Source organism: Poeciliopsis prolifica, unplaced genomic scaffold (genome assembly GCF_027474105.1).
Source record: "Poeciliopsis prolifica strain line A6 unplaced genomic scaffold, Auburn_PproV2 SCAFFOLD031, whole genome shotgun sequence".
NCBI classification, from domain to species: domain Eukaryota; kingdom Metazoa; phylum Chordata; class Actinopteri; order Cyprinodontiformes; family Poeciliidae; genus Poeciliopsis; species Poeciliopsis prolifica.
In genome coordinates this window covers 770,534-785,124 of record NW_026562406.1, presented here as the reverse complement: position 1 = coordinate 785,124, position 14,591 = coordinate 770,534, and the positions used below count along the sequence as shown (strand labels likewise).

Genomic DNA, 14,591 nt, shown 5'->3' with positions numbered 1-14,591 from the left:
CTCCAACTATCTGCATGGATGCTTCAGGGTGGCACTCTGCCTGCCACAGAAACTTAATCTGCTGCTGACAGCATTAGAGGCTCTCCGATCCAACGGACGAGGTGTGCATTCGTCTCCGACCGGGCATTGCCACGCTGTTGTTTCTCCGCCACGTCGAAACGTCTTGCCGCCTTATTAAGACATGTTAACAGCTGATGTACGCCAGACCTGTAAAACATCCAACAGCTAAATGAAGAACCGAGGCGAAGCTGAGATATTGACCTAATACTCTGTTACCTGTTCAACAAATTGACAAGCTTGAACAGTTTTTGTTTTGATACCTTGGATTTATGGATCCTGCAAAAATAATACTCTGTTAAGATCATGCTACGTAATCCTGAGCTAATGATCTCTCTGTGGTCTGAGCTGCTGTTCTGCTATTCAGTGGCTGTCTGTGACATGACTTCAATGTTCAGTCCAATGTTCATGTTCTGCACAGCGACCATGAGCTCATTCCGGTTTTAAAGTGTTATGTATTTTCCAAGCACCTAGAGCCATTCAACACAATCGAGTGATTATGTTGACTTCAGTTGTTATGAAAATGCTTAAAATATAAAATATGACTTAGGAAATTTTACCTCATGATGAGACAGAAGTTGGGCCTCTGTGTCTTTAAAACCTCCTGCTCTTTCATTGTGATGACTTGTGAAACTTCAGGAAGTCATCACAACATGGCTCCCCTGTTGATCCTTTAATAACGTTTTTACCGACGTTTCACTCATAAGTAGCTCCTATAATAAGCTCAGAAGATGCACAGTTCCATCAAGTGTTTGCTAATTGCTGCTGGCTAGTTTGAAGGAACTGAGTTGGAAAGTTATGTTTCTCTGTGAGGCGGAAGCTTGGAAACTGCAGCTCTGAGGAGGAGCTGCGCTGTGAAGGCGGGGCTAGGTCCCCACAGGTATTTTGAACAGCTGAATGGTTGCCACGGAGATTCAAGGATTTCTCAATCAGGCATGAAAGAACTGAGGCAACACTCCAGGTATGTTTTGATTAGGGAATAACACAATAATATGCTGTAAGGCTTAAAAAATATATATTTTTTTTAAAAAGTTGATTTTAAATATCTTGTTTATTAACCAAAAGTAAATACTCCCCCTTTTTACTTGCACTTTATCTTGTGAGGCAAAGTGTGGAAGTAAAAGACGTGTAGGCTACTCTAAATTTGTGTTTCTCTAAAATGATTTAAAGCAGTCAGATTTTTACATAAAACCTGCAAAACCGATACAACTATTTACTAAATATTACTTATTTAATCATTTAACATTTTACGAGAACATTAGTGAACAAACATCATTATAAAAACTGAGGAAAACAAAATGATTACAGGTAATTTAACAATATACAAAATGCTTTTCAATCTATGAGTATGGCTTGGACTGAGAATTTATACCTTAAATATATAACTTAATATGTAGAGAAATAAATCGAATAAAAAGCTGGCATGTAAAATTTGCTTGTTTAGTGGTGCAATTTAGAAACCACAATGTATCATTTATTTTAGATTTTAAAGTTAAAAGACAATTTAAACTTTTAAAATAAAGACACTGGAAATAAGTTATTTACAGCCAAAAGACAAAAAAACAAAAACCCCAAAGCAGCACAAGATAAAAAAAGATGCTTGTACCATCAACACTTCTATTTGACTTTTCTGTATTTTTTTTTTATTTTTCAAATAGTAAATGAAGATCTATCTTATGTTCATTTTATATATCAGAGCCTTTCTCAGTTTCATAATAGGCTACTGCTAAAAATGTTAGAAGTAGAAGTATTATTATGATTGGCCAAAAATAATGGGAGTGCAGGTTTAGACTATTGGCCTAGTCAAAGTAGAGACCTAAATCCAGCCGAGAATTCAGGGTAAGATTATCAAATTAACGTGTACAGAAAAAAGGCAGCAATGTATCATTTTGCTGTCGATTCACACTTTTGTGATGCCGTATTGGCTTGTTAGATGAAATCAAAAGTGACAAAAAAAAAACACTTACAGAAGATTTGTTTGGCTTAAGTATTTGCATACAGTTGTTCAGCTGGGTTTTGTTTATCACGATTTGTTTATTTGCTTTTTATTGCTTCCATGCAAAGCTACGCGGTTAAAACCCCCTCGAGCCTTCGCGTGTGATCAGATTGACACAAAATTCCAGCCTCGCGCTTCCCAGCGACTTCCTGGGTTCTTTCATCTGCCCCCGGTTTGAACGCAGCTGGCAGCGCTCCTCCAATGATAGGAGTCCACATGCAGCACAGGGAAGAGAGGCAGCACCGAGGCGCTTCGCTTTCATAAAAGCAGACTGAAAGGACCGAGTGGGAGCACAGAGAGCTGCGCCACGGTGAGGCAGGAAACGGCACCGGGAGGAACTGGACCGAATGCGGTCCCGAACACAGAGCACTGCCGCAGACACGTCCCCACCGACGGAGGAGACCCGCGGAGCCTCGCGCTAACCTTCACCCGGACAAGAAGGAGAAGTTCGGCTCGGCTTTGCCAGAAAAGAAAAAAGAAAGGGGAAACGAAAGAAAGCGTCATTCGCGTGCAGATAATCTCAACAGGGGGAACACGTTGCACTGCCGACGGCGGCGAACCGAGAGTGAATGTTCGGCTCTCAGTTGGCACAAGCACTGACAGCTTCCAAGAGCCGCTGGGTCTCCTCAGACTAATTCAGGTGAAGGTCAGTGGGAAGGAGCCGTCCGCCATGGAGAACGCTCACACGAAGACTGTCGAAGAAGTTTACAGTTATTTCTGCGTCAATGAGAGCACAGGACTTTCTCTGGACGAGGTGAAGCGACAGAAGGAGAAATGGGGCCTAAACGGTAGGAACAGCTTCAGTTCCCGTAGCCTGCCTTTCCGCTGCGGCTGGTCGGTGCCGCGAATGAGATTCGTTTTATGCATGCGACTGTAACGTGAAGGCGGCGAGCTCCGTGTCCCGTACAGGGGTGAAAGTCAGCGACATCATCGGTGATACCCGGTGCTCTGTAAAGGGATTTTGGCTGACGTCACCAGTGCTGACCTCCAGGGTTTCCCATCATTTCCATAGTAACAAATTAGTCATTACTGAGAGTGGGGCTTATATAAGGTATCATCATTTTTTTGTGTGTGTGTGTGTAAACAGGTTGCGCCTGTTAACCAGGGCCAAATTATGGTGTTGGTGGCATGGTTAAAGTCAGTTTAATTTATTTACACAGCGCCAATTCAGAACAAATGTCAACTTGGGGCATTTTACAAAAAAACATAATTTCAATTGAATCCGACATACGTCATATGAGAGTACAATTAATTATTCAAAGTAGTTTAAGAAAGTTTCTATCTAAGGACAACACATCCTCTCTTGTGCCCGGAGATCTGGCATGCAAATGGGCCCCAGGTCACTGAAGTAACCCTCATGTGTCAGAGTTAATCTTTGTTGTTCCAGACTTTAACAGCTGCTTTATAATAATGTCACCTGGGGGTCACATAGAGCATTCTCCCCTTCTCCTAAATCCCTCCTGACCTTTATGCAAATGGAAAATCTGAATGCCTTTTACATTAAGTGATTTAAAATCAGATATTACTAGAAAGTTAGAAATGACTGCAGTAAAACTGGCTGTAAAGGTAACGTTTGACCCCAAAAATGAATGAAACAACTTCTCTCTCCTTTTTCTTTTTCCCCTGCTTGGATCAACCCGCACGCCTCTGCACACAGAGTTACCCGCAGAAGAAGGTACTCGCTCTTGTCTCTGACGTTTGTTCCTGATAAATTCCAACGATGTTGTTTCTTTTAGCTGTACTCTCCTGTCTGCAGGGAAATCTTTATGGGAGCTCGTCCTGGAACAGTTTGAAGACCTGCTCGTTCGAATCCTCCTCTTAGCTGCCTGCATATCTTTTGTAAGTCTACACGTTGGTTTCATCACAGATTTTAAATCAGACGTAATACTTCCTTCATACTGTCTCCTCTGATTTTAAAAAAACTGATTCACTAACTTCAACCAAATGTTTACATTAAGCTCCAGCTGCTGGTGGGGGTTTGAATAAATCCAGGGTGATGAATGCAAGTGTGGCGCATGGCGCTGAAGTGTGAATGTCTTCGGTTTGCATAGCTGTGCCGCGGGATTACACTAACTTAGGAAGGAGCTAAATAGCTGAGATGGCTCGCAGCTCATCTGAGGAATAGCGACAACAGCGGTAGCAGCACTGAGTCACTGTCACCCCGCTCCTCTGATCCGTAAGACTGATGAGACGCCGAGCAGAACTGCTTTGGAATGACTGAAGCTGATCTCGTCTGGGCTGCTGCTGACTTTCAGTGTTTAATAGCGAGTGGACAGTAGTTATGTAATGACATCTTCACAAAAAGTGAAAACCGGTTCAATCCTCTTTTTTTTTTCCTTTTTGTACTTTCTAAGGCACATAGATTGCTTAAGGGAATGTTTTCCCAAGCAAAAATAAACTGTTTAAGGGGCAGAATTATGTATATTCAAGGCACATTTTGCCACTTTATAGCATAAGCAAGTAACTATGTTAACTTCAGTTATTACAAAAATGCTATATAGAAATATGACTTGAAAGACATTTTACTTAAAAATTTACAAAGTAAATTAAAACTGGGCCTCTGTCTCTTTAAAAACTCTTACTCTTTCTGAAACTCTGTCTTCACGAAGTCATCACAGCATGGCTCCTGTATTAACCCTTTCACAACGTTTTTACCAGCCTTTCGCTGAGAAGCAGCTCCTATAATGAACTCAGCTGATGTGCAGTCCCTCCAGGTGGTTGCTAATTACTGCTGGCTAGTCTGAAGGAGTTGAGTGGTGGAATCAGAGGGGAGGGCTGATCTGAAACGGCAGCTCAGACAATTGGATGGTTGCTATGGGAGATTTAAAAGATTTCTCAAACTTGCATGAAAGAATCAGAGCAACAGTCCAGGTATATTTTTCATGAGGGAATAACATAACAAAGCTGAAAAATGTCGATTTTACATAATACTGTCCCTTTAATACTGCAGCGATTATTTGTCCAGATGAACAATTAGCAGAGCTGCGTAGCGATAGGCGGACCTCCCTCTGCGTCTGCCTGTGGGCTGATATGCAGCTCGCCGAGTCTGTCAGGTGATACAGAGGTGTCAGTGGCCGCTGTCTGACAGGGGAACAGAGCAGCACTTCAGACCAAATTTGGGCTCTCACTACTCAGGGAGGGCTCTCCATTCAGCTAATGCACACCCCCATGTGCACTTCATCTCAGACCAGTTTAGACACTTTCACCGTCGTCGGCCCACTTCTGTAGCACCCTGAATCGTCCCTCGAATCGTTTTCAGTCGTTTTACGATGACTTTGTTTTGCTGTGAAAATGAAGGATAGCTGGAAGCGATTAGATATTTTATGAATATTTTGCATGTTCGCGGATTAATTGGATAGTTACTTTGTGGATTTATTGATCAGGAGATGGTTGCTGATTGTTTTGGAAGGCTGACTACAACAGTCTCCTCAACTGTTTCTGTTTTATATTTATAAAGTAGATAAAGTCACATATCCACTCAGCTACAACAAACATATTTGTTTCAGGCATTTTTCAGAAATATAACACAAACTGCTGAACAGAGATTAAGAACAATCGGAAACAAAAAATTCTCAGTTTGATCAAAATAAGTGAAAAAAAATGTGACTTTATACTTGGTAAAATGATAGAATACAGAGAGCTGAGGAAATGCAGAGGAAACTTCAGAACCAGATTAAACCATATCAGAAATCCAGCTTTCCAGAATAAGACATAAACTGTAAACACAGAAATGTATAAAATTTAAATTAATAGCAAAAAATATATGTAAATAAAATACATAAGAATATGAAATTTTATAGAATTATTAAATAAATAAAACAGAAAATGCAATATGGCAACACCTTAGGAAACGACAAGCCTAAGCCAGATTAATAAAAAAGTTTATGGTTTGCTTTAAAATATTGGCTAAACCTTGGGTTAAATACTAACATAACACTGTTCCTGCTTGCCTGGATGATGAATTACAACCACACACTCACCAGTGCATCATCTTAAGTTTCACCACAAAATTAAATTACAAAGGGCAGACTGGATGCTACATTTGGTTTGATATTGTATTTCAATATTCTGATTATCTAGTTATCGACTATACAGCTACAAAGCTGGATAAGTTGCTTTTAATGCCCAGACGGGATAGTTACACCCTCATGTAGCGTGTTGGGGAGATTACATAATGGTACAGAGCCTTCACTCAGCCAGCTGACAAGCAGTGCACAGCACCACCTGGGGGAGAAGCCTTGAACAGCCAAACCAGTTGGGGAAAAAAAAACATGACTCATTCCAGCAGTTCTTCTATTATCTCTGTGACAACCAACTGGTTGTCACAGAGATAAAAATGATTACAGGTATGCAAAACGTTTCACTGCCTTCTTCCAAAACGGACTCATGTCTAGTTTCACTGCCGGCTGTTCTCTGTTGGGCGTGGTGAAGACAAGGACATCTTTTGTAAACTTTTAGGCTCTAAATTCTCATTTCCTGAGCAGTAAGATACATAGCACTTTGTAAAATTGATTGTTTCATTACATTATGGAAAATGAGCTAATAGCTTGTGACGCACGGGATACTTTTAGAACTATTTCTTTTACAGGGGCAGCTAATCAAGTCATTTCAACCTAATGACACACAACACTCTGCTGCAGGTTTTAATGGGCTTTATGAGTTTGCAGGTCAACACACTTGGGCATTTTTTTTTTCTTCTTTTTTGTTCTTTTCAGGCAGTTCATGCCTGTACCGTGTATAAAGCCTGTAGTATTATGGTCAGAATTTGTGTATTTCTTAAATGTACTTTGGTGAAAGTCTCCAAATCCTTTTTAGCTAATTTCAGATCATTGTGTTTTTTAAGGTCCTGGCTTGGTTCGAAGAGGGAGAAGAAACAATCACAGCGTTTGTGGAGCCTTTCGTGATTTTACTTATTCTCATCGCCAACGCCATCGTGGGAGTGTGGCAGGTGAGACGGCGTGTCAGACACTGGGAAGCTCTCGTACTTCAAATAGCTCAGTGCCCATTAACCACATGATGGCATTATTTTTGAAAATAAGTTTGCTTAATGGAAGCAAGCCAGTTTGAAAAAAAGTATTTGTCGATAAAACATTTTAAGAGTCGAATGTGGTGGTGTTTTTGAAACTGGCTAACTTCGCAAAACTGCAAAAAAAAATAAACACCTTTTTTCACATCACACGAGTCAAATAATCAACAACTGGATGCTCCCATTGCTGCAAAACACAAAGAAAAAGTAGTTGGAGGATGACATCAGTGGCATGATTCTTAATGACATATGCGTTTGTCATGTAATGGAAATACACAATTGCAAAATTATGTATTTTCGACGTTAGCAGGATATTGATAAAGTGTTCATAATGGAAACATAGCTTAAGTCTTATCTGTGTGGTTTCAGAATTGACAACACTTGAGAGAGTTTACTGTCTAACTTCAAACATATTGAAAAGTCAGGTGTATCTGTGTGAAATGGAGTTATCATAATCAGCCAAATTCTAATCTTCTGAAAGTAATTAAAGGTTTATATGATCAAGGGTGCAAATATAATTATGTTGCAGAACATTTCAACGCAAGAAATGATAGTCTGCATCCTTTAGTTAGATTTTACCAGCACTGTAGATGAACACTGTGTACTGGAAGTTATTTTCGTCTCAAAAAAAGGCTTCACATTGAAGAATAATAAAAAAAACACTGTGTGGGTTGGCCATTCTGAGTGATGTTTGCCTGGCTATATAATGATGAACATTCTGGTGAAGGGAAACTGGGAAAAGACTAAAGGAAAAGGTTTATAGAAAACTTGAATGTGACCAACTAAAATGCATACTGAACACAAACATGCTGTAGCTCGTAAATGTATTCATATTCCAAAAACGCCTCCAGATTTTTTCCACGTTACAATCGGATTTTATGTGGGAGACCGACACAGAGTAGTGAATATTTTTTAAGTGAGATTAATAATATGGATGGTTATTCAAATTTTATCTAAACAAAAAAAAAAGAGAAAAATAAAACAGAGTAAAAACCTATTCTCAGTTTAGCACATTTACATTTACTCTAGAGTGAAGGGGAAGCTTCTGTGAACAAGGTTTGCTAAAGTTTCTGATGGGCAAATCTGCTTTGATCTAAACCATTGCAGCTCTGGCTCTATGTTTAGTTGAACCTCCTACTCAGCATCTGGATTTTTGCAAGTTTTCTTCAAGAAATGTCCCTCTATTTAGCTTCATCCATCAACTCTGACCAGATTTTGTGGTCTGTTTGTTCACCAATATTCTCTAACAAACCTCTAGGGCCTTCCTAAAATATCTGGATTAATACTAAAATTGACTTACATACAGGGTGGACTCTGTTTACTTATCTAGCAAAAGCTAGATAAGATTATACTGACCCAGTTTTCAGATGTCTCAGTGGTAAAAATGTTTAAAAACCTCACAATTTTGAACTACCATGTTGCTTTATTACACTAAATCTCAGTGAAATACACTGAAGTTTGTGAAGAAGTCCTACAGTCGGACCAAACTCTGGTCTTCTTCACCAGGAACGCAATGCCGAGGATGCCATTGAGGCTCTGAAAGAGTACGAACCAGAGATGGGGAAGGTTTACCGGCAGGACAGGAAGACCGTACAGAGGATCAAGGCCAGAGACATTGTACCAGGCGACATTGTGGAAGTGGCTGGTAGGTTTCCTTGCATTCCACTTTCTACTTTTAACTCATTTTACTTCCTGTCTTGCAACAGCCCTTATATTGATATATTATGGTAAAGATTTAAAGGATTCCCTCATCAAAAACACACCTGCAGTGTTGCCTTGATTCTTTTATGCATGTTTGAGAAATCCTTGAATCTCTTGGAAACATAGTTACTTGATTGTGCTACAAAATGATACTATGTGGCTGGAAAACACATAATACTGCCCCTTTAAAACTACTTGAGACCAAAACTACTTTTATTATAAGCTTCTTTTTTTTTGGGATATTTAGACAGAAACCTTTTGGTTTCTTGGGAAAATTTCTGAATGTATTTGTCTCTGCTGCAGATAAATCCTATAATTGTTCAAAGGTCACAATTTACATTTAGCAACAAGCTCACGTCTGTCCAATGCTAAGAGCCACTGCAAAGGTGACTCACCCTCCAAAAGTGATGTGCCGGTACTTTGAGATGTTCCTATTAACCCATGGTCTCTAAGGGATGGATAAAACATTAAAAAAAAAAAAACACTCACTTGTCCTTTTTGTTTGTACTTCTCCACACACACACCCACACACACCTCTTTTAAATGTATCTCCTGCATCCTCCCGATGGATCCGTTATGACATTTTTTCCAATGTGCTGTCAATGAATTGAGCGCCGGAGTAATTCTTCCTGGCAAGGTCCAGTCAGCGTATTTCAGCAGCTAGAAAATCCTCAGTATGTACAGCTCTGGTTTTGAAAGTGCCCACTCACTTATATAATTCTGCAGAGGGATGAGCGGAAACCGGCTTACCAAGGAATGTCCTCAGAAACAGCGGCTCCATCTTGTACTCAGTATCACCCTAAGTCAATGAAGCGATGGTCAGAGTTTGTGTGGATAACGAAAGGGTTTATTTTTAGCCTTCATTGGCTGTTTAGATTATGGAATGCTGTATTTATAGAGGCACTGACATTCATGAAAATGACAGGTGCCTGGTCCCACCCGGAGCCTCTCCTGATCATGGAACATAGCTACAGAAGACTTCATGCTAACCTTGACACAGACAAATGGACTTAGTCCTGGTCTTAATGTTTGGGATTTTCTCTGTTAAAAAGAAACTGACCACTTAATGTTTGGTTCAAACTTAAAGAGAGGCATAGAGGGGTGGGCACTCCTGGTCCTCGAGGGCCGGTGTCCTGCAACTCTTAGATGTCTCCCTGGTTCAACACACCTGAATCCAATAGCTGAATCACCTCCTAAATGGAGTCATTTGACAAATACATGATTTGACTCAGGTGTGTTGAAGTAGAGATACATCTAAAAGTTGCAGGAGACCGGCCCTCAAGGACCAGGAGTGCCTACCCCTGGAGTAGGCAATGGTGACAACGATGGTAGGTGACTAAATCTGTGAAGGGTGTTGGGCCATCTACCACCAATCCACTACTGCATCCATCTGGACCATCCAGGGTTGCACAGCAGTCATCAGTGAACAAGTCTGTTTGAAAATTAATCTTAATATACAGCTGGGCCCACTGTGACCGTTTCTGCTTGTGAATTCTGGTTAGGGGCCCAATAGTAGAACCAATAGTAGCTTCATCCACCACAAACCTCTGGAGGATACTCCACCTTGAGGTTCCAGAGGCATCAGCAGCTTCTATTAACTGTTTGCTGCTTTGTAAGGGCATTTTAACAGCTGCTCTCTTAATCTGATGAATTTGCCTAACAGAAACCTTCCTCATTATGCCTTTCTCTGTACAACCCATCTTTGTTCTGAATCAGCCACAAATCTCTTCACAGTATGATGATAATACTTCAGTTTTGGTTACGTATCTAATGTTTTCATACCTTGTCATATGGCTCTACACTATCTGATGATTTTCGTCAGCAGGGATCCTTTCTCTTTCCCATATTGCTTGAAACTTGTGGCCTGCTTAATAATGTGGAACATCCTTAAGTAGATTTTCTTTAATTGAGCTCACCAGACAAACTAATCAACCAGCTCTCTGAAATTAATTATAGTGATTCAAAGAGCCATATATAAATTGAATAGCACAACAAAAATTTTAATCTTTATGACACTTAAATCCAATTTGCAGAATAATTTGGAACTCGGTGTACAAGTACAGGTTATTTAGCGTTTCCATCTACGGGTTTGAAGCGAATCAACCACCAACAACGGTAAGAGTTTGCCCAGCAATCGGTGGATAAATGGTTCGACCCTCGTCGTTTCTATCCCTGGAGAAGACAGTTCACCCACCATGACTATTTGTGTTTGTCAGAAAGGCTTCTGGGGCAAAATGGCAGTCTGTCTTCTGTCTGTCTGCCCCAGGGCAGCTGTAGCCATAATCCTGTAGTTTTCCATCATCAGCGTGTGAATGTTCCCTTTGAGAGTTCAGCTTGAGATATGAAGGGGATTATAAATAAAATCGATTGTCATTATAAAAATCAATGCAGAAATTTCTCTTGAGTTTCCTCCCTCTCTTAACATACAAACCCACTATTGTGAACATTTGTTTTTTGGCAAATGTGTTCCCATCTCCCTGTTTGCACATAAATTTTTTATTTTTTTTGGAAAATCCATAAACGACCTAAACCAAATGTAAATTCTTTTCTAATTTTGCTGTTCCTGTCAATCTTTTCTAATGCGATGCTTGAAAACATTGATGGAAAGAGAGCTAGTAGCTGTTGATCATAAAATTGCACAAATTAGAATTATGACAATAAACATATTTGCATAACACACCAATTTCAGAAAAGAATCAAACTTTTTTTATTGTGGTAAAATTAGGTGGTTTTTCAGCAGTATCGAAATGGATGTACTTCGCAAAACTTTAGTGGAAACACTATTTTTTGCATTTCTTATTAAATGGAAACACTGCAGGTGGAAAAGTTTGGTCGTTTTTTTTTTTTTTTTTAAACATTATCTTAATATTTACAATGTTTTGCAGACATTTGCAGCTAGTAGTTGAGATGTGCACTGCCCTCCTGCAGAAAGGTCTTGATGAAAGCAGCGGGATGCCGCTCTTTTAGCAGTACAAGGCTTTCTTAAAAAGAGCTTCCCAGCAGGGAGTGAAGAGCGGACGTTTTATCCCGTGGTCGGGACAAACTTGTCAGCTGTACATGCATTCTAAATCCTCCTCACATCTCTTACAATGGCTCCCGTCCTACTATTCCCCCCTGCACTCCCCAACCCGAGCTTCAAAGTGACCCATGCCATGAGGTGGCGGGGTGTGATGATGATGATGATGATGATGATGATGATGATGATGATGATGATGATGATGATGATGATGATGATGACGATGATGCAGAAGCTGGCCGGGTGGCTGAGATGGAGGATGCAGAGATGCCTGAACACAGCCTCACTGTTACAGTTTTAATTCAGACCTTCATCAACGTCAGCCCATTTCATTCTCTACATTTATTATATATATATATATATCAGTAGGAGTGATTATTTAAAGATTTGCCATAAATAATAGTTTATGGTTTTATGACATGGCTAATAAAGTTAGTTTACAAGTTCTGTTTGGATTTAAGTCCTTGTCATAACAGTGAACTCTGTCAGCTGCCAGTTTGCTGTTTGGTTTTGAGGGCTTGCTAGTTTGGATGTTCTTGTTGTGGAGTCTGCTTGTCCGTATGTGTGTGAGAGAGGAGCGCTCCTATTCTACTGGACAGAGAGTTGGAGAGAGAGCGATGACCTTATAGGGAAGCACTTCTGCAGATAACCGTCCCAGCCCGCTGGGCTCTGTTCTCTGCAGCTACTGTACCCATCAGCACCCGCCGCTGAGATTCCAGACACCATGGAGAGTATGTGGCATTTACTGGGGTCTGGCAAGTGTCCGTTGTCACTGAGGGACGGTCTTTTGGCCAAAGGTTCTCACTTGTCAGCAAGATAGAAGCGCTCTCATTTAGCCCGACCAGGGAGATGGACAGAAACACAACCTCAGGGGGTTAGAGGTGCAAACAGAGGAGAGGCGGAGCTTCTCATCTGGCTCTGACCGATCTGCAGAACTGCAGTGTGGTTCAGTACGACTGTATATAGTCTGAATAGAAATGTTCATCCTGTGTTAAACATTTCCTCTAAATGCAAAGTGTTACAGGACTGTTTATGTCGTTAACAGCAGTAATATTCTGACGTTTAGATGTATACAGATTCTTTACCAGAACTGGTCGCATGAGCCTCGTTAGCTCTTCTTACTGTGGTGACTGCTGGGAATCCGTGCTATGGACTCCAGTGACAGGCGAGACGCTGAGATGTCAGTCTGAAGAGAGGAGGCACACACTTGGAACATGAAAGGAATGCACTCCTCCAGCCTGCTGTTGGTGCGTCTGTAGTTTAACCGATCGAAACGTCTTCACACTGGCATTTTAATGCAGCTACAGCTGATTCAACTTCCACACACCAGTTATTAGTTGGGATTTTATGCAAATTTGAGTATTTTTGCAAACAAAAATACTCAAATTTTCAAATCTAAAGTGTGGATTGTTTGCTATAAGACTTCAGAATCTTATTATCCAGATTCTGAAGTAATCTGGATAATAACATCCAGATTACTTCAGAAATCACCTACAGAAATACTCTACCCAAGTGTAATGTATTGCATCGTAATTGTGTAGGACATAACCAATTAAACGGACCAATCATGACGAATTGATTATTGAAGTAATCATCAAATAATTTAGTAATAAATTAAGTGTTAATTGGAGTGTACTGACGAAAAAAAAAAAGAATTTGATGAAACAACACTCACAACAAAATGTGCAAAAAATATCTACATTTTAGATTGAAGATAAAACAATAAAAACCTGTTTATGTTCTACAAAAACTCATCAATGACATAGTTACACCCTCACCTGGTTCAAATTCTGTAAAAAAAAAAAAAATCATAACTCACATTTTGCTTTTTTTTTCAGTTAATGTAAAAATTAGTGAATGGATCAGCCCTGTAGCGTATTGATGCCCAGTCAAGCAGAAAGCACTGAGCTTTTCACATGTTGATGTTCAAAGCATTTCTTTAGCTGTAGATGCATCTTTTGCTACAAATGATTAAATGTTCACTAAAGGAATGCTATATTGTTACATTTCGGGCAATAAGATGGTTTTTTTATACAAAAAGAAAACAATTGTATTGTTTATTTCAGACAAGCAGCACCCATGAGGGCGCCATAAAATCATTCTCATAAAAAATTAGTACAATAAATTAAAACGTATTTAAATAAAAATGTGTGAATAATTTTAGCTACAGGCTAATAATAAAGTAACTAATCTGCTCTCGAAAAAGATGAGTCTCCCCTTGTGTCCCTTGTGGTTGCCCCTGGTAACGGAAACAGCATTATATTGCATCATGTGGCGACTATCTGCTGCTGTTTTATGACAGAAAACTCAGAAATGCAGAGAAAACAATGTAGAGACGTTGCTTTTTTAAGAGAACTAACCCCTTGTTAAAGCTGACGCCTTTACATTAGAAATAGGGAGCCAAGAAACCAGCGACCTGTTAAATATTGATTTATCTTTCCCATCAGCAAACTGTTAACTAAACATCACGGTTCTGGTAGCGCTGTTGCCAGGAGAAACGAACATTGGTGTCCGGAATCGAAGCTGAACAGTCACAGTGAAACGAACTTGCAAAACAACACGTTTGCAGACACGTTTAGGTTTCTTCGCTGTATTGACTTGTCATTTGCATTTCTCAAACACTGTTGATTTCTGAATCTGAATCGCGCCTTTTGCACGCACACACATAAATGGAACTGATGACTTAGTCAGTGGGAGATGTGTTGGGAAGCCTGTTGATGTGAAACGGCCCACTCAACGTGACAGCCTTTGTTCAGCCGCCATCGGCACATGGAGCCTCCAGGCTGTCTCTGAGG

General features: G+C 40.1%; 1 protein-coding gene across 2 annotated transcripts in view; it reads left to right on the top strand.

The window, feature by feature from the left end:
* Positions 1 to 2,219: 2,219 nt before the first annotated feature.
* Positions 2,220 to 14,591, top strand: part of atp2a2a (ATPase sarcoplasmic/endoplasmic reticulum Ca2+ transporting 2a) — a 28,420-nt gene continuing 16,048 nt past the window's right edge. For both annotated transcript variants that reach the window (XM_055050635.1, XM_055050634.1), the window contains exons 1-5: positions 2,220 to 2,841; positions 3,711 to 3,728; positions 3,810 to 3,892; positions 6,897 to 7,001; positions 8,586 to 8,724. In XM_055050635.1, the coding sequence (XP_054906610.1) occupies positions 2,724 to 2,841; positions 3,711 to 3,728; positions 3,810 to 3,892; positions 6,897 to 7,001; positions 8,586 to 8,724 (463 nt within the window). In that variant the 5' untranslated portion in view covers positions 2,220 to 2,723. The remainder of the gene's footprint in view (positions 2,842 to 3,710; positions 3,729 to 3,809; positions 3,893 to 6,896; positions 7,002 to 8,585; positions 8,725 to 14,591) is intronic.